Here is a 20798-nt window from a genome sequence, read left to right on the forward strand (position 1 = left end):
CAGAAGGTTCTCACAACCGATTCCTCGACCTATGCCTGGGGGGCGCATCTGGATGGGCTTCGCACTCAGGGATTCTGGACCAGTGCGGACCGACTCCATCAAATCAATCTTCTGGAGCTCAGAGCCATATTCAATGCTCTTCACGCCTTTCAACATCTGCTTCACGACATGGTGGTCCTCATTCGCACCGACAATCAGGTCGCCATGTATTATGTCAACAAGCAGGGGGGCACGGGCTCGGCCTCCCTCTGCCAGGAAGCTCTCAGAGTCTGGGATTGGGCAGTTCGCCACAACACCTTCCTCAAAGCTGTCTATATTCAGGGAAAGGACAATGTCCTGGCAGACAACTTGAGTCATCTCCTCCAGCCTCACGAATGGACTCTCCATTCCAACTCCCTTCATCAGATCTTTGCGAAATGGGGGATGCCTCAGATAGACCTATTTGCGGCTCCCCACAACTTCAAACTGCCTCAGTTTTGTTCCAGGATCTACTCTCCTCATCGCCTCGAGGCAGATGCCTTTCTACTGGATTGGGGGAATCGCTTCCTGTATGCGTTTCCTCCATTTCCTCTCATTCAAAAGACTCTGGTCAAGTTGAGATCCGACCATGCCACCATGATTCTGATTGCTCCTCGGTGGCCCAGACAACCTTGGTTCTCCCTTCTACTTCAACTCAGTAGCAGGGAGCCGGTGCTTCTTCCAGTGTTTCCTTCACTACTTACTCAACATCAAGGTTCACTGCTTCATTCCAACCTGCAGTCTCTCCACTTGACAGCTTGGTTCCTCTCAACGTGACCCCTCACCAGTTTTCCCGGGCGGTGAGGGATGTCTTGGAGGCTTCCAGGAAGCCTGCTACTCGTCAATGCTACTCCCAGAAGTGGACTAGATTTTCTTATTGGTGTGTTTCCAATTCTAAGAAGCCTCAACGAGCCTCTCTATCTTCTGTATTGGACTATCTTCTACACCTGTCTCAGTCTGGTCTCAAGTCGACATCTATACGAGTCCACCTGAGTGCTATTGCGGCTTTTCATCAGCCTCTACAAGGGAAACCTCTCTCCTCTCATCCTGTGGTTTCCAGATTTATGAAAGGACTTTTTCATGTCAATCCTCCTCTCAAACCGCCTCCAGTGGTTTGGGATCTAAATGTTGTCCTTTCTCAGCTTATGAAACCTCCTTTTGAGCCTCTGAGAAGGGCTCCACTAAAGTTTCTCACTTGGAAAGTGGTTTTTCTGGTGGCCCTCACATCTGCTCGAAGGGTCAGTGAGCTTCAGGCCTTGGTGGCGGACCCTCCTTTCACTGTATTCCATCATGACAAGGTGGTTCTCCGCACTCATCCGAAATTCCTACCTAAAGTGGTTTCTGAATTTCATCTCAACCAATCTATTGTACTTCCAGTGTTTTTTCCGAAGCCTCATTCTCATCCTGGAGAATCAGCTCTTCATACTCTGGACTGTAAACGTGCTTTGGCTTTCTACCTGGATCGCACCAAACCACACAGAACTGCTCCTCAACTTTTCGTCTCCTTTGATCCAAACAAGTTGGGACGACCAGTATCGAAGCGCACCATCTCCAACTGGATGGCGGCTTGTATCTCTTTCTGCTATGCCCAGGCTGGATTACCCCTTTCCTGTAAGGTCACAGCCCATAAGGTCAGAGCAATGGCAGCCTCTGTAGCCTTCCTCAGATCGACACCGATTGAGGAGATTTGTAAGGCTGCCACTTGGTCCTCGCTTCATACATTCACCTCTCATTATTGTCTGGATACTTTCTCCAGAAGGGATGGACAGTTTGGCCAAACAGTGTTACAAAATTTATTCTCCTAAGTTGCCAACTCTCCCACCATCCCATTGAGGTTAGCTTGGAGGTCACCCACTAGTGAGAATACCTGCCTGCTTGTCCTGGGATAAAGCAATGTTACTTACCGTAACAGTTGTTATCCAGGGACAGCAGGCAGCTATTCTCACGTCCCACCCACCTCCCCTGGGTTGGCTTCTCTGCTAGCTACCTGAACTGAGGAGACACGCCCGGACCATCAGGCGGGAAGGCACTGGCGCATGCGCGGTGCGGGCATCTCGAAACTTCTGAGTTTCTTCAAGCAAGACATGCTTGCGAGACGTCCGTATCGGGGCTCTGTCGGATGACATCACCCACTAGTAAGAATAGCTGCCTGCTGTCCCTGGATAACAACTGTTACGGTAAGTAACATTGCTTTCCCGTCACCTGCAACTGAAAGCTAATCACCATCAATCAATAATCACACAACTCAGTTTTATTGGAATAAATATTTGGCCGCAGCTTTATTATCTATTTGAATATTATCTTCACTTATAATACAATCTGTGTCCAAAAACCAACAAACCCCCAATGCATATTTCACACATCCCCAGGGAGCTATTCGGTGTCGAAACTAGCTCCTGTTAAGTCTTTAAATTTATAACATTCCCCCAAATATGGCCCACTGTGACGCAAGACCATGCTTCCCCTCCCCTCCCCCCAAACATGACCCACGGTGACGCCAGGTCATGCTTCCCCTCCCTCCAAACATGACCAACGGTGACGCCAGGTCATGCTTCCCCTCCCCCCAAACATGACCCACGGTGACGCAAGGTCATGCTTCCCCTCCCCCCAAACATGATCCATGGTGACGCAAGGCCATGCTTCCCCTCGCAGCGGTATCGCATACGAATGTTACATTTATTTATTTATTAACTGCTCATCTCCCAGATCCAACTGGGCCAAACCCCATTTTCCGCCCCACCCAAAGCTGCGACCACCTCCCCCCAACCCCATAAGCTCCACCAAATCCACCCAAGTCGACATATAACATGTATATCCCCCACCCCACCCCACAACACTAACACAAAACATAACACCAGCACAAATGGGAGGGAGGGAGGGATAATCTTTTCCTGAAGAGACTACTCTACTGTTCCCCTTTCCTCACAGAGTTCACTCCAGCCTGCCACAACATCCAACCAATCAAGTGACTGCTCCACCCCATCACCTTAGCAACCTCCCTAATCATTTTTCTTTCTTATAAGCTCTGTCTATTAACCCTTTCTTACTTCCTCTTATAAAATTGTCAATCCTTATTCTACAGACCCTTGATAACACCTCATATATTCCCCTTACCCTCTGTCCCCCCTCCCCCCATCATTCAATAAATATTACCAGCCGGTGACATCAGCTCAGCTAATGTTATATCACACCAGATGAATCTGGTGTTCTTCTATACAATCTCTTTAATTTGCCGCAATTCTTCCATAACGTCGGGGCTTTCATCTGATGGCAACGGAACTTTTGAAGGAGGAGTGCCCGGCTCCGGCTTTGATCTCTTATTGCTTCCTGTACCGGATCCTCCAGCCCCCGAATCGCATTTGTTCTGTTTGCCAGATGCCATAGTCTGATAATATTCAGCTTTTTTCCTTTAAAAATTTAATTATTTTTGTAGTATTTTCTATAAATAGAGCTTGTCTGCACGGAGCTACTCTCTCACCCAACCATCAGAATTCGCGTCCAAGCCACGCCCCCTCCTAGCTAGGGAATTTCAACTGTGAGAATATGCTGCCTGCTTGTCCCGAGATAAAGCACCGTTAATTACCTGTAATAGGTATTATCTGGGGACAGCAGGCAGATATTCTCACAATTGTCCCTCCTCCCCTAATTGGTGTCTTAGATTTTTTACTGAACTGATGGTAATGCAAGTCGATGTTGGATAAAAAGGCACTTGCACATGTGCAGTATGGGCCATCTCGAGACTTCTGAAGAGTTAAAGTGAAATTATGAGGAAAGTTAAATGAGTCGACAATGGGATTAATCCCTGAAGTCAATAGCCTAATGTACTGATGGGGAATCTGAGGCTCTTCCTTTCATGTATAAAAAATATAAATGAAAAATAGAATGTATGGGAGCACCGCATATCATAAGTATATTTTTGAAACTGTTTCATAGTAATCCTAGTAATCCTATTATTAAGTTTCAATTTGCAGATTTTGCATTTTCCACCTTTTTTACAAAGCCGCACTAGAGTTTTTAGCACCGGCCGTGGCGGTAATAGCTCGGACGATCATAGGAATTCTATGAGTGTTGGAGCTGTTACCGCAGTGGCTGGCGCTAAAAATGCTAGTGCAGCTTTGTAAAAGAGAGGGTTATTGTATTTATTTATTTATGTTTGTATTTGGTCTTTTTACTGCAGTTATGCTGTTAACAAAATTATAAGTTTTATATTGAACTGTACTTGCTATACACTGCCTTGGGTGCATCTCTTCATGAAGGTGGTTAATAAATTCCAATATAAAATAATAATTGCACAAGTGGAATTTGGATCATTTTGTGTCGATAGTAGAATTTGTACAGGATTATGAAGGGGGATCACAATCTGGGCCTTTTTTCCAGAGGGCTGCTGCTGTTGTTGCAATTATTGGAGGAAGGAGAAGGGAATAAGAATGGGAAAACTTCCTGTTTAGCTACAAGTGAATGCTTATAACTCTCTAGTCCGGTTTGGTTTACTGATAATTGTGCTGGAAGCCCACAGAAGCAGGATGAAACTGATTGAAAAGAGCAAAGAAATTATGTTGAACAGTATTTGATTTGGGTCAGTTAAGAGGACAGTGATAATGACTTGCTCTGAATGGAGTAAGTAAGGATGGGTGCAATTAATTGCATTTATAATGATCTCTACAATAAATCTGTATATATATTGTGTAAGTGATAATTTTAATGATAACAACATGCAGAAATTGAACTCCAATAAGACCAAAGTCTTCTGGTTCAAGGATCCTAAAGATCGTTATTCCTAAAGCTATTTTGTTACCCTCAGTTGAGGACAAATCAAGACTCCTCTGAGTTATTCTTGATTTCTCATTGTCTTTTGAGCCCCAGATTAGTCATCTATAGCAGAAGACTTTTTTTTTTTTCCCAAAATGAGACAGCTTCACCTTATTTGATCTTATTTTTAATAAAAAGCGTATTGCTATTTTGGCCCAGTTGTTGATGTTATCTCAGTTGGACTATTTTAATGTTTTTAATATGGGGCTTTCTTCTAGGTCAGTGGTTCCCAAACCTGTCCTGGGGGACCCCCAGCCAGTCAGGTTTTCAAGATATCCCTAATGAATATGCATGAGAGAGATTTGCATACCTGTCACTTCCATTATATGCAAATCTCTCTCATGCATATTCATTATGGATATCTTGAAAACCTGACTGGCTGGGGGTCCCCCAGGACAGGTTTGGGAACCACTGTTCTAGGTTATTGAACAAACGTCAACTTATTCAACACATATCTGTTTGAATTATTTTTAGAATTAGGTAGGAAATTTGATAGTTTTTCATGTTTTATGGTGGAGCTCACTGGTTACCTATGCAAGCCTGAATATTTTTTAAAACAGCATGTCTCATTTTTTAGAGTTTCTATGGGCTTAATTCTGAATTTGTAATTAAATTGTTCTCTCCTCCATTATTTTGATGCTCCTCACACTTAAAGGAGCAATTGTTGCTTCACACAACCATTTCTAAAGGGGTTTGTTTTTTTTCAAGATTGCTTAATGCATCTTTTTCAGTTTGTGCAACATCATTCTGGAATATTTTGTTTCCGTCTATTAGAATGGATTCAAACTATTTGGTATTTTGTAAAAAAAAAAAAAAAGGAAAACTTTTTTTATTTGCTAACTTCTGAGCAATTAGATGATTTTTTAATTGGATTTGTTACTTTTTTTTAACAAGATTCTGTAATTGTTTTCTAGACATAATATTTTATTTCTGTAAACCTCATGAGATCTTGAATTGGGATAATGCGGTCAACAACTGCTATTTGGTATTGGTATAACTTTTAATGCACTAACCACAGTTATGTCCTAGTAATGTCTTTTGTTTGACTTTTTCTACAGGGGCATGTGTTTTTGGAAGTTTATAATCCACTGGAGTATGATCCTTTTTGCCTTTACAATCTCTGCTGTCAAAACGATAAGGTATGTAAAACAGAAATATATTAGAAAAAACTGTTTTCCATACAGATTTATTAGTGGTTTATAAAGCACAAAAGGACAATCCTTCCCTTCTGAGTTGCTACGTGCTCCTGGACAGAGAGGAATTAAGTAGCAGAAGAGATTAACTATACCAATATAATTGGCTGGTTCATTATTCAATTAAATCAACAGTATTTATGTTGATGTATGCTAGGCTCAAAGATTTATTAGACCTCAAATATTTTAGTTTTATGACTGAAATTTAAAATCCTTTAGAGATGCTGATAATTGAGGTTTAAATCAATGCCTATTGTAAGGTTTGGGGAGTTTGAGCAAAGACTAGTATTTAAGAGCAGAACTTATTGCAATCAAGTTTACAGCATAGTCATTCTACTACTCCACTTTGTTTGAATAGAATTGTCACAGGTCAACAAAAAAATATTTTTTTTTGCTTAGTGCTTTGGGTTTTTTGACCTGTTCCTGGGGTTATATGGGGTACTGATTCAAAAAATTGCATTGGAAAGACTACATCAGCTCTGGTTTCTTAGATATGGTTGAATGGGGATGTCATAACAAGCTTTCTTTTTTGAATGAGAAATTTATGTATTTAAATTATTCACTTTTTTGTGTATACTGACATGTGTTTCACAACTATTTGTCTACTTTCTTTCCTGTAAGGCCCACTGGCATAAAAATGTAAAGCTTGAAATGACAAAATCGCCTTTGTTCTGTTATACTACATAATTATGTGCAAAAAATTTAGATGGTAAACATGGTTTCCTTAGATTACATAAACATGATCTGTTTAAAAATAATGCACATAGATTTAAATTCTAATGGGCTTTTTAACTTTGTTTTCTGTTACCTAGTTTGTGTTTCTGCGTACAAGTTAGCAGATTATAGGGGTCCTTTTACTGAGGCGCGCCTATCGATTTAGCGCATGCTAAATGCTAACTCGTCCATAGAATACAATGGGCGCATTAGAATTTAGTGCACCTTAGTAAGAGGGGGATAGTGAGAGTGTTTACACATTTCCAACTGTAGTTTTACATCCAAAACATTGGATTGTAAAAGGTAAGTAACTTAACTGTATAATAGTTATGATCATATAGGATGTGTGTGTATATTCCCACTCACATCATTTCATTTTTGCCGATCGAATACCGTAGAGGATATGGCTACTTCAAGACAGAGCTGTTTGAGTCGGTTCATAGACAACAACGCGGAAGACAAATGCGCGCACCGACAACTGAGCGCAAGACGGAGGCGCGCACCGAAGAAAATTACTGTTTTTAGGGGCTCCGACGGGGAGTTTTGTTGGGGAGCACCCCCAGTTTACTTACTACAAATCGCGCTGGCGTTGTGGGGGGTTTGGGGGGTTGTAACCACCCACATTTTACTGTAAACTTAACTTTTTCCCTAAAAACAGGGAAAAAGTTAAGTTTTCAGTAAAATTTGGGGGGTTACAACCCCCCAAACGCCCCCACAACGCGGCACGATTTGTATTAAGTAAAGTGGGGGGGTTCCCCCCACACCCCCCTGTTGGAGCCCTAAAAACAGTAATTTTCTTCGGTGCGCGCCTCCGCGCTGCGCTGAATTGTCTGCTCGCGCCTTTGTCCCGGCGCGCTTTTGACCTGACACCGCTTGAGTCATCCTGATTTATTTTGTTATATCTGTGGAGATATACACTGAAAGGAAGTAGGAAACCTATTTCTAAGTTTGTAAAAAGAGCATATATAGGTTATTTTGGTGTCAAGCTTGGAGATCAAGATAAACCATGGGCTCCTCACAGATGGGCGGTATATAAGAATAAACTTATTATTATATGGAGCATTTGCGCCAGTGGACAAATGGAAAAAGAAGCTGCCTGAAATTTAGAGTACCAATGGTTTGGAGGGAACCGAAAAACCACTTCAATGATTGTTATTTTTGTATTGTTAATATCAGAGGCATCAATCGAAATAATTGTGACAAGTGGTCTTACCCTGATCTACCTTCAGCCAGAAGACCTGTTCTGCAGTCGGATCTTGTACCCATTCCACCTCTTCGTGAACTATTATAGTTCTCAGAGGATGGGTCTTACATGTCTGATATCGCACAAGGTAAAGAAAGTGGGGGCAGTAATAGTGATTCTCAAACAACTTCACATACTGAACGTTTTGACCAGAATGAATTGAGTGATCTGATCAGGGACTTAAATCTTTCCAAGGAGTCTTCTGCCTCCAGACTAAAGGAAAAGAATATACTTCAGCCTGGAATAAAAATTATATTTTATCAAAGGAGAGAAAAGGACTTGCTGCCATTCTTTATCAAAGACAACAACTTAGTATTCTGCAATGACATCAGAAACTTTCTGAAAAAAATGGGTCTTTCAGAATATAACCCAAGTCTTTTCATTGACAGTTCAAAACGTAGTTTGAAATGTGTTCTTTTAAATAACGGCAACAAATATGGCTCTATTCCAATCAGTCACTCCACCAGGATGAAAGAAGAGTACAAGGCCATTTCTTTAATCTTGGAAAAGATAAATTACCAAGAATATCAATGGGTGATTTGTGTAGACTTGAAGATGGTTAATTTTCTTGGTCAACAAAATGGCTACATAAAGTATTCTTGCTTTTTATGCCTTTGGAATAGTAGAGCCAAACATGAACACTGGGCAAAAAAAGATTGGCTTCCGAGGGAATATATGGTGGTTGGAGGACAAAATGTAATCAATGAACCTTTGGTAGCATGAGATAGAATTATACTGCCACCACATATAAAGCTAGGCTTGATGAAACAATTTGTAAAGGCTTTGAATAAAGACGGTTCATGCATTAAATACATAGCGCATATGTTACCTGGACTTACCATGGAAAAATTGAAGGCAGGAATTTTCAATGGTCCACAAAACAGACAACTTATAAATGACCCACATTTCAAAGCATCAGTGAATGAAACTGAATCATGTGCCTGGTCTTCATTTGTTCTTGTTGTGAAAACTTTCTTGGCAGCAAGAAGGCAGACAACTACATACAATTGTAGAGGATATGCTCTTTCATTTCAACAGGCTTGGCTGTAACATGAGTGTTAAAGTCCATTATCTGTACAGTCACTTAGATCGCTTTTGAGAGACCCCCGAGGGGACCCTCCAACCACAGGCCTTGAAATGCTATGCTCAACAATACGGCCAAGATGGGAAACACAGGCCAAGCACAAGATGGATTCTTCTAAGGACAAAAATGGCAGTTTTAAAACTTGTTTTCTGCACATCTCTACTGACTGCTGAACAGCTTATGGGGAAACTTTCCAAAAAGGCTGGGGACATTTCATCAGAGAATTGAACATCAGATAAAGGGCTAAGAACAGCACTAAAAAGCAGAAGTTCTGCCATGGTAACAAGATATTCTGCACGTGCTCACTGACGCAACACTTTCCAAGAAGAAGGAGGGGGATTCTGAGAAGAGTCAAGTACATGTCCAAAGGGTCTTTGTGGTCAGCCTCAGGGACAAGTTTTCAAGTTTCAAGTTTATTAAAAAAAATTTATACTGCTCAATCGGCTATCAGGGGCAGATAACATAGCTGTCTTTCAGCAACACCAAGCCTGGTAATGACATACGTCAATAGGGGACGTGGCCAATTAGAGGACAGGACAGATTGTGAGCTTACATTATAGCCTGGAAATGAAAATAGGATTTTTCACAAAAAAATTACAGCAGTGTGCACATTTTTGAAGTTTGGAGAGAAACAGGAGCTGCACACATTTTTCATGTTGTTTATTTGGTGACTTAAGTGAAGAGCAAGGTGAAAGATTTCACCAAGACATAAAAACAATGGAAGCCAGACACCAAGGAAGATGGGATGATGCACACATGATGGCAAACTGTTGTTGGAATCTTATGTGGGATTATCCTAGCAGATCGCACTCTTGGAAGTCTTACAAAAGGAGCTTCTTGTGTATCAAATGACTGGAAAGTTTGTATCATAAACTTGTACTTTTGGTATAGATTTTCATGTTGTACACTTTTCTTTTAATTTTTAATATGTTTCCTTCATGCTTAAAAAATATTAATTTAAACACTACATTAAAATATTCTGATTTTTTAAATCAAGTTTCAAGTTTATTTAAAATTTCTTTTTTATTTATAATCTTTATTCATTTAAATAAGTGAAAATATAATTAATTAATTTTATCATAGTTTCAGAAATACACTATACAAATTTTAAACATAAATTTCACATATATAATCATTCAAACTTATTTTTCAATCTTCAAAAATACCTCCCTACCCCCAAATAGCATCCTTAAAAATAATCACCCCATAAAAAGTTTATTTAAAATTTCTTATACCGCCTAATCAAACCTTCAAGGCGGTGTAAAAAAATGTTTAAAAACATCTACTAACAGTTTAAAAACACACAACACTGGGGCAGATACTAGCTTTAAAAGACTAAAAAACTAACAAAATTTAACAAACAGAAACAAGAAGGAAAGAAGGGCTGGAACTACAATATGTAAAGGAAAAGAACAATAGGAAGGGGAACAGGTATTAAGATTCCTATTAAGTGCTAGGTTGTCCTTAAAAGGACAGTTAGGTATCAAAAGTGTCGAGAAAGAAAAATGTCTTTAATTTTGACTTAAAGTCTGTTAATGCAAGTTTTTCACGTAAGTAGTTTGGAATACTGTTCCAAAGAGAAGGGGTGCTAACAGAAAAAATTACGGACCTTAATGTATTTATATGTTTCAATGATGGGATAATAAGTAGGTGTAAAGCTGTAAATCAAAGAGTCCTTGTAAGGTTATAAGGGATAAGTAGGTTATTAATGAATTCAGGCTGATTACTTTCTCTGGTTTTAAATGTTAATAAAATAATTTTATAGGTGATTCTATGTTGTATAGGCAACCAGTGAGATTTATGTAAAAATGGGGTGACGATCATATTTTTTTGCATTAAATAAAATTTTTACTGCAATATTTTGTACTAGTTGGAGTCTTCTTATTTCTTTTTTTGTGATGCCTTTAAAGAGGGCGTTACAATAATCGATACATGAGATCACAAGAGAGTGAATCAAAATGTTCAGAGAAGCAGGTTCTAATAGTTTAGATAGAGATCTTATCATATGCAATCGATAAAAGCAACATTGGACTACTGTGCTGATATGTAGATGGTATGTTAGTTTACTATCAAACGTGATTCCTAGTTGGGTGAGCAGAGTGAAGAGTGGTATATGGCACATGTTCTGTATCTCAAAAACTAGAGCTGATAGGAGAAAACTGGTGCCATTTTTGGAATCAGCAGGTCAAATTTACCCAGAAACAGGTCTAACATTTGAGGCACCAAAATGACTGTTGGTCTGTGCCAATAGTATTCCTATAATATTGAAACTGTTGACTGTGAGAGGTTCAGATTATGTATTGTCAATAGGAAAGTAAAAGGGAATGATAGATGAACTGTAACACAGAGGGAGAACCTTGCCCCAAATAACATTGTTCAAATGGGTGATGAAGATGGAATTCAACAAAATATGTAAGCATTAGAGATGGCACAAGGGCTAAGCATGCTTGAAAGATCAACTGGTATAGGCGAAGGGGAGAGAGAAAAAAAAGGGATTATTAATGTACCGTATTTGCTGGTGTATAGGACACAGCAGTGTATAAGCTGCACCCCCTTTTTTATACATATTTTTAAGAAAAAATAATTTTCTTCATTTTTTCATGAATTTCAATAATGATTTTACTGTACTAATGTTATAGTTATTTATGTCTACAAAAAATGTAACTAGGGAACACTGTAGTTAGGTACCTTTTAATCTTCATCCTCAAAGCCATAAACAACGTAACGCAGACCTCGCAGCATCCGAGAGAGAACAGAAACAACGTGACATGCATATACAGAGCGTACTTGTGAGACCTCAAGGCATCCAAGAGAGAGCAGAAACAACGTGATGGTATATTAATATAAACCATAAGTTTTAGACTGACTGAAATTTCAACTCATAATTTTGATTACCGGTGCATAAGACGCACCCCATATTTTAAGCGTATTTTGAGGGGAAAAAAGTACATCCTATACGCCAGCAAATATGGCATTTACAGGACATGGCAGAATCAAGGATAACATAAGGAGACCTTTATATTTATTTATTTGGTTTTATATCCCATCCTCCCAGGAGAGCTCAGGGCAAAACAGTTAACCAAACATAACATGACAAACATGGTATGATGAGACATAGTATGATGCACATTGTATGACAAAACATAGCATGGCAAACACTGCATGACAAACATAATATTATAGGCGTGGCTAACATATAATTAGAGCCTTGATAGTTAAGTTAGTATATGTTACAATATAACAATTATACACTTATTTAATAAGTTTAGAGCAAGCTAAATATTTGTTATACCTGAAAAATGTTAATGTCACCATCTAATTATGGTGATATTGCTGCAGGTTATGAAGTAAGTTATGAATAATACCAGAAGAGCTTGAGTTTCACTTCTGGTGATCATTGGATTTTGTAGTGTCCATAATGCCTATAGCTGCTAGGAATTCATCAGTTTTCCTATGCTTGAACCATAGACCTGAGTGAGCCAAGTGTAGTGGAAAATTGTAAAACAACTACTGTGAAAAGACAGAAGAGCTGGGAAGAAGGAAGACAGCAGCTCCCATGAACTCTACGTTGGGATTTTCATTGGGGCATGAGTGGTAATAAAGCTAGACATATATATAACTGTACCCCTTGCTTGAGTCCTCAGGAAAGACCTAATAAACTTACATCGCATATGGAGATCATGGTTCATGTAGGATTTTCATATCAGCAATATTCAGCCAGTGGGAGAATAGAATTTAAGGGTTATTTCATTTTTAGACATTTCAAAATATAAATAAAGCATTTTATGATGCACTGCTTTGGATTATCATAGAAGGAATCCCTTTTTGTTTTTTAAGTTCAAAAAGTTTTCTTTATTTAATATAAGTAAAAAACATTATGCAAATACAATGAACAAGTTACACAACAGAGAGGAACAAGGTGTATACATCATGATGATAAGAAAAACTACATACCTAGTTTATAATCAGAGCATCCTGCTTGTACACGTAAAGAGTAGTGAAATGGCTGAGCAAGTATCAACAGTTTAATGATTGAAAAAGCAGACAATATGAATACCAAAGGTCTAGTGATTACACATTACAGAAAGATAGTAAGGGTGACCACATTTTCTGGAAGGAAAGCAAATTATGCTTCTCTGCATTTGCCTTTTTGTATTTAACTATTAAGCAAAGGGTAATCTACCAGTTGTTATATTCTGTATTGGCTAGATTTTTCCAATTGTGGAGCACATTCTGCAATGCTAAAGAGCACATAAGCCAAAATAGCTTAGTTTCATGAAATGATAATGATAGTCATCATGGCAACCCAAGATTATATGAGGCAAGTTAATGTTCAAGGAAATAGTAAGAACAGTGGTTATAGTCTTACGTACCCATTCCTAGTAGTTCTGAATAAGAGGGCATTGAAGTAACATGTGTTTGAGTGTTTCATTATGAGTGTTGCATGACCAACATAGAGATGAAGTGTCTAAATTAATTTTGTTAAAGATAATCGGTGTCCATACTGCTCTATGCAATAAAAAATACATAGATTGGATCATAGAGGCAGATTTGATAGTTTTGAATAGTTGTTGCCAGATGGTGGACAAAATGTGTGTGTTCGAAGTGACAGATGTAGCCATCCCAAAGATGTCAAACCATTTAGAATTATTAGTAGACGTAATCGAATACTTTTTGGATTGTATAAGTTTATACAAGGAAGAAGCTATTCCTTTAGTAGCTGAGAGTTTGTTCACGTATGTTTCCAAATCAGGAGTAGCAGAGAGCAACACAGTTATCATGGGCAATTTCAATTATCCGGGAATAGATTGGAACCTAGGCAACTCCAGCTGCACTAGGAAGACCAAATTCCTAGATGCTGTAGGTGATTGCTTCCTGGAACAACTTGTCATGGAAAATACAAGAGGAAATGCAATTCTGGACTTAATTCTAAATGGACTACGAGGACCAGCATAAGGTATAGAAGTAGAAGGGACACTGGGAAACAGGGATCATAACATGATTCACTTCAACCTAGACACAGGAACAAAAAATTGATCCAGAAACACTGCCATGACACTGAACTTCCAAAAAGGGAACCACGAAGGGATGAAAGTCATGGTGAGGAAGACGATTAGGAAGAGGATAAGCAATGTAAATACGCTAGAGCAAGCATGGTCCCTTTTTAAGGACACAGTTACCGAGGCACAAAATCTATATATACCACGTATCAACAAGGGTTCCAAGAGGAAAAAGAACTGGCGTGGCTCACTGTAACAGTGAAGGAAGCAATCGGAGAAAAGAAGACTTCGTTTAAGGAATAGAAAAGGACAAAAATGGACGAAAACTGGAAAAAGCACAAGCAACATCAAAGCAAGTGCCATAAGGCGGTAAGAGGGGCCAAAGGAGACTACAAGGAAAAAATAGCCAAGGAGGCAAAACATTTTAAGCCATTCTTTCGATATATTAAGGGGAAACCACCCGCAAAGGAAGCAGTGGGGCCGTTAGATGACCATGGAATAAAGGGAGTACTAAAGGAGTACTAAAGCCATCGCCGACAAACCAAACACATTTTTTGCATCTGTATTTACCGAAGAGGATATATCCAGTATACCAGAAGCCAACAGGCTATACACAGGAAATGAAGATGGGAAACTGACAGGGTTGACAGTCAGTCTAGAAGAGGTATGCAGACAGATTGATACGCTTAAAAACGATAAATCCCCGGGACCAGATGGCATTCACCCGAGGGTAATCAAGAAACTGAAAGGGGTTATAGCTGAACTGCTTCAACTAATAGGCAATCTGTCAATCAAATTAGGAAAGATTCCGGAAGATTGGAAAGTGGTGAATTTTATGCCGATCTTCAGGAAAGGTTTGAGAGGAGATCTGGGAAACTACAGACCAGTGAGTCTGACTTCAGTACCGGGAAAGATGGTAGAGGCACTGATAAAAGGACCACATCATCAATAACCTTGATGGACATAAACTGATAAGGACCAGCCAGCATGGCTTCAGCAAAAGAAGATCTTGCTTGACAAATTTACTGCACTTCTTTGAGGGAGTAAATAGGCAAAAAGACAAGGGTGACCAGTCGACATCATATATCTAGATTTTCAGAAGGCGTTTGACAAGGTCCCGCATGAATGTCTACTTCGAAAAATTGCGAGCCATGGAATTGAGGGTAATGTACTCATGTGGATTAAAAACTGGTTGGCGGATAGGAAACAGAGAGTGAGGGGTATATGGATAATATTTGGACTGGAAAAGTGTCATGAGTGGAGTGCCGCAGGGATCGGTGCTCGGGCCTGTGCTCTTCAACATATTTATAAACAACCTAGAAATTGGCACGACGAGTGAGGTGATTAAATTTGTGGATGATACAAAGTTATTCAGAGTAGTGAAGGCAGAAGGATTGTGAAGACCTATAACGAGACACAAACATACTTGAGGAATGGACCGCGTAATGGCAAACGAGGTTCAACGTGGATAAGGGCAAGGTGATGCATGTCGGTAACAAAAATCATATGTACGAATACAGGATGTCCGGTGCTATACTCGGCGAGAGCCTCCAGGAAAGAGATTTGGGAGTACTTGTAGACAAATCAATGAAACCGTCCATGCAATGCGCGGCTGCAGCGAAAAGGGCAAACAGAATGCTAGGAATGATTATGAAGGGGATCACACACAGATCTGAAAAGGTTATCATGCCGTTGTACCTGGCCATGGTATGTCCCCATCTGGAATACTGCATCCAACACTGGTTGCCGTACATGTAAAAGGACATAGTACTACTCGAAAGGGTCCAGAGCCTACTGGATTTTGTGGATCAGACATTGGGCTGGGGGCTACACGTCCAAAGTCACACTTAACAGGCTTCCTTTTAGGGACAATATGCTATTCGGCCAGGGGATGGATGATATTATGGCTAATGTTCAGCACTGCTGTCCAAGATCACTTCTGGACAGCAGGCCTTGGGCTGTGAAAGGGCAATCCTGTGGGTCCTTTCAAGGCTCATTCCATTTGCATCTTTTCTCCTCCAGATCCTCTTCCCAGAGATCCTTTCAGAAAACGACAGAGATTCTCTAGGACTAGAAAGTCCCAGGACTCCACCTTGCATCAGGGAGGACAGCCTAAGAAATCCCAATGATGCTAGGTCTCTAGCCCCTCCGTGCAAGATCAGAGGCTGGCTGCAGGACTTCCTGGAAGATATGGGAAACTAACATGTCCGACCAATGGGTGCTAGAGGTTATCAGGGACAACTACAAGTTGCAGTTTGCATGTCCCTTCTCGGACTGGTTTGTGAACTCCCCAGCGGGTTGACTGGAAAGCGCCGTCCATATCCAGGTGACCCTTAGATATTCAGGCAATTGAACGGATGCCAGATGCAGACTCGGGATCCGGAAGATATTCCATATACTTCATCATGCCCAAGAAAAGCTCTGATGATTGAAGGCTGATCCTTGACCTCAAGTATGTCAACATGGCTCTCAAAGTGCCCTGGTTTTGGATGGAGACGCTTCGGTTGGTGTACAGCTAGGAGAGTTCCTGGCAGCTTTGGATCTGATGGAGGTGTATCTACACATCTCCATCTTCACAGTTCACAGGTGTTCCCTCTAATTTAATGTCCTGGAACATCATTTCAGTTCACGGCTCTGCCCTTCACTCTTGCCACAGCGCCATGGACCTTCACCAAGGTGATGATTGTGGTAGCAGCCCACCTCCACAAAGTAGGCTTGCTTGTCCACCCTTACTTAGACGACTGGCTCATGAGAGCCTCCTGAAGGGAGGAAGTAGAGAGAACGGTCCAGGCCATCATGGCAACTCTTCAGAGTCTGGGCTTGATTATCAGCTTGAAAAAGAGCCAATTGCAACCAGTTCAGTTGCTGGGGTACCTGGGTGTCAAATTCAACATGGAGAAAGACCAAGTGTTCCTTCCAGAGGCACGTAAACAAACTTTGGGACCACATTTTGGCATTCCTGGTTCAACAGAACCTGTCAGCCTGGCACCATCTTCAAGTTCTGGGTTCAATAGCTGCTAGAGTGGTGCCTTGGGCTAGAGCGCATATGCGTCCCCTATAACACTCCCTTCTTTCTTGCTAGTCTCCACAGAGGGACTCTCTGCATGTTCTGCTGACCTGGACGACAGCTGCCCGCAGCAGCATGGCCTGATGGCTATGTCCACAGTCGACCTCAGGGATGCCTCTTTGGATCAACAGCTATTCTTCATCTTGATGAATCCAGCGAAGAAGGGGAACTCAGCTTCCAAGGCTACAATTTTAAGATGGATTAGGCCTGCTATTTCGTCATCCTACATTGTCTGTGGGAAGCAGCTGCCTTTTGCTCTTTGGGCACATTCAACTAGAGAATTTTCTTCTTCTTGGGCTGAATACAGAACAATCCCACCAGCTGAAATTTGAAGAGCAGTGACTTAGTTGTCTCTTCATACTTTCACCAAGTTGTATAGGGTGGACGTGGGGCACGGGAGGACTCCTTGTTTGGAGCCTCTGTTTTGTGGGCAGGCTTATCTCTCCCACCCAGGGTTTCGGGGATTGCTTAGGTACGCTCCTTGGTTCAGCATACCATCCCTATTGCACTGGAAAAAGAGATAGGGTTCTTACCTTGATCATATCTTTTCCAGTAGATAGGGATGGTATACTGAACCTCCCGCCCATCGTTGTCGATACACCTACCTATTTGCTGCCTGGAGGTTGTGTCACTGAATTTTCTGCCAGCTGTCCTTATTTGAAGTAATTGTATATTGCATGTACAGTGGTGCCTCGCATAACGGACGCCTCGCACAGCGAACGCTGCGCACAACGAACTTTATGTCTTGATTCGTACAACGAACTTCGTTTCACACAACGAAGTCGCCCGAGCTGCATCCTTCCGCGCAGGCACTGCGCTTAACTGCCCTCTCTCCGCCTGGCTCCCTCTTGCCCCCCCCCCCGACTCCCCGACACGATCGGGGCAAGAGGGAGCCCAAGCCCTCTTGCCCCCCCGACTCCCCGACACGATCGGGGCAAGAGGGAGCTCAAGCCCTCTTGCCCCCCCGACTCCCCGACACGATCGGGGCAAGAGGGAGCTCAAGCCCTCTTGCCCCCCCGACTCCCCGACACGATCGGGGCAAGAGGGAGCCCAAGCCCTCTTGCCCCCCCGACTCCCCGACACGATCGGGCCAGGAGGGAGCCCAAGTCCTCCTGGCCACGGCGACCCCCTAACCCCACCCTGCACTACATTACGGGCAGGAGGGATCCCAGGCCCTCCTGCCCTCCACGCAAACCCCCCCTCCCCCCAACGACCGCCCCCCCCAAGAACCTCCGACCGCCCCCCAGCCGACCCGCGACCCCCCTGGCCGACCCCCACGACACCCCCAACCCCCTTCCCCGTACCTTTCTGTAGTTGGCCGGACAGACGGGAGCCAAACCCGCCTGTCCGGCAGGCAGCCAACGACGGAATGAGGCCGGATTGGCCCATCCGTCCCAAAGCTCCGCCTACTGGTGGGGCCTAAGGCGCCTGGGCCAATCAGAATAGGCCCGGGAGCCTTAGGTCCCTCCTGGGGGCGGGGCCTGAGGCACATGGGCCCAACCCGACCATGTGCCTCAGGCCCTGCCCCCAGGAGGGACCTAAGGCTCCCGGGCCTATTCTGATTGGCCCAGGCGCCTTAGGCCCCACCAGTAGGCGGAGCTTTGGGACGGATGGGCCAATCCGGCCTCATTCCGTCGTTGGCTGCCTGCCGGACAGGCGGGTTTGGCTCCCGTCTGTCCGGCCAACTACAGAAAGGTACGGGGAAGGGGGTTGGGGGTGTCGTGGGGGTCGGCCAGGGGGGTCGCGGGTCGGCTGGGGGGGCGGTCGGAGGTTCTTGGGGGGGCGGTCGTTGGGGGGAGGGGGGGTTTGCGTCGAGGGCAGGAGGGCCTGGGATCCCTCCTGCCCGTAATGTAGTGCAGGGTGGGGTTAGGGGGTCGCCGTGGCCAGGAGGACTTGGGCTCCCTCCTGGCCCGATATTGTCGGGGAGTTGGGGAATCGGCGGGGCAAGAGGGCTTGGGCTCCCTCTTGCCCCGATCGTGTCGGGGAGTCGGGGGGGCAAGAGGGCTTGGGCTCCCTCTTGCCCCGATCGCGTCGGGGAGTCGGGGGGGGGCAAGAGGGCTTGGGCTCCCTCTTGCCCCGATCGTGTCGGGGAGTCGGGGGGGCAAGAGGGCTTGGGCTCCCTCTTGCCCCGATCGTGTCGGGGAGTCGGGGGGCAAGAGGGCTTGGGCTCCCTCTTGCCCCGATCGTGTCGGGGAGTCGGGGGGGCAAGAGGGCTTGAGCTCCCTCTTGCCCGGATCGTGTCGGGGGTGCCAGGGACCACACGGAGTCACCCACCGTACCACCCGATTCGGGTAAGCGCAGGTATCGGTGGGTGGCTTATTTGCGGGGGGGTGCCTTATTTTACATTTTTTTCTAAAAAGGGGGGGCTGTCTTATTTGATGGCCCTGCCTTATCATCGGGGAAACACGGTAGAAAAAAAAAAAAAATGAACAGTTAAGTCCCAGTTTTTGCCGCTGAGACTCTGCCCTCTCTCACTGTAAAATTAGACTCTACTTAGTCTGTCTTTAAATTTAAAAAATGTGTGTTGTTTTAAAAAACAATTATGTTTTTAGATGTATCTAAATAAAAATAATAACCAAAAATTTATCTTTTTTTATGTCATCTTAGCATATTTTATGCTGCAGAACGAATTATTTTTTTTTACATGTATTCTTATGGGAAAACGCGTTTCACATAACGAACGTTTCGCATAACAAACTTGCTCCTGGAACCAATTAAGTTCGTTGTGTGAGGCACCACTGTATATAGTTCTGTAAGGGTTTTTCTTGGAGTTCCACAGGTCCTTATGGCTCATTGTTAATGAAGGTTAACTTTAGTTCCCTTCCTTTCCTTGGCCTGTCTGTGAGCATTTTATTATTTTGTATGAGCAGATCAAGTTCCAGTTGAGGGGGGGGGAGGTGTGTCTCCCTGTTCTCTTTCTTTTCGCTTCTGTAGGGATTTTGCCAGCTTTGAAACTAACTGACTGGGGGCAGCAGAGAACAGGGAGGAGGAGATGCTGAAATATCTCCTGCAACGAACTCACGGGAGTGGGTTGGAAGACCCTTGGTTCAGCATACCATCCCTATCTACTGGAAAATATTTTATCAAGCTAAGAACTTAATCTCTTTTCTTGGTGTTTTGGGTACACATTTCTAGTTTCATGAAATAAATACTTTACTTTTGATGATGCTATTCTTCAAAGTTTTCACACTTAGGTGTTTGCCAAATTTTTTCCTCCTTTTTTAACCTGTGCTCAACCTTCACAACATATACAGGCAACATTGCTACACTCAGGAGCATCAGAAGCCCCAAATGTGTCCTGTGTGACTGCGCCCAAGCACTCATGTCATTCTCCCAACCCACCCACTTGCATAATGTCAGCAAAGGAAGCTAGTGGATGGGACACAGTTTTGGCATCCCAGCTTCCCTTGCATCCTGAGCATGCACACATAGCTAACTTCGGCCCTGGGTTACACTTGCTGGTCAGAACTGGGGGAAAGTCGCTTTGGCATTTCAAAGCTGACATTCAAAGTGGTGGGCACTGGAATATTGAGTGACTTGCCCAGGGTCACAAGGAGCTGGAATTGCTGGAAGAAAGCATCCTTCAAGGCTTACCTTCACCACTTTGACCAGTAAGGGTTGCTGTATAGATATAGCCAGTAGACAAAACAACAAAATGCAGCGCCCTGGA

The 20798-nt window shown here is 42.9% G+C and overlaps 1 protein-coding gene across 7 annotated transcripts in view; it reads left to right on the forward strand.

The window, feature by feature from the left end:
* FAM228B (family with sequence similarity 228 member B) overlaps nt 1-20798 on the forward strand; it is a 151254-nt gene that overhangs the window by 63923 nt on the left and 66533 nt on the right. For all 7 annotated transcript variants that reach the window (XM_033938744.1, XM_033938741.1, XM_033938748.1 and 4 more), the window contains one exon: nt 5886-5966. In XM_033938744.1, the coding sequence (XP_033794635.1) occupies nt 5886-5966 (81 nt within the window). The remainder of the gene's footprint in view (nt 1-5885; nt 5967-20798) is intronic.

This window comes from Geotrypetes seraphini, chromosome 3 (assembly GCF_902459505.1).
Source record: "Geotrypetes seraphini chromosome 3, aGeoSer1.1, whole genome shotgun sequence".
Lineage (NCBI taxonomy): Eukaryota > Metazoa > Chordata > Amphibia > Gymnophiona > Dermophiidae > Geotrypetes > Geotrypetes seraphini.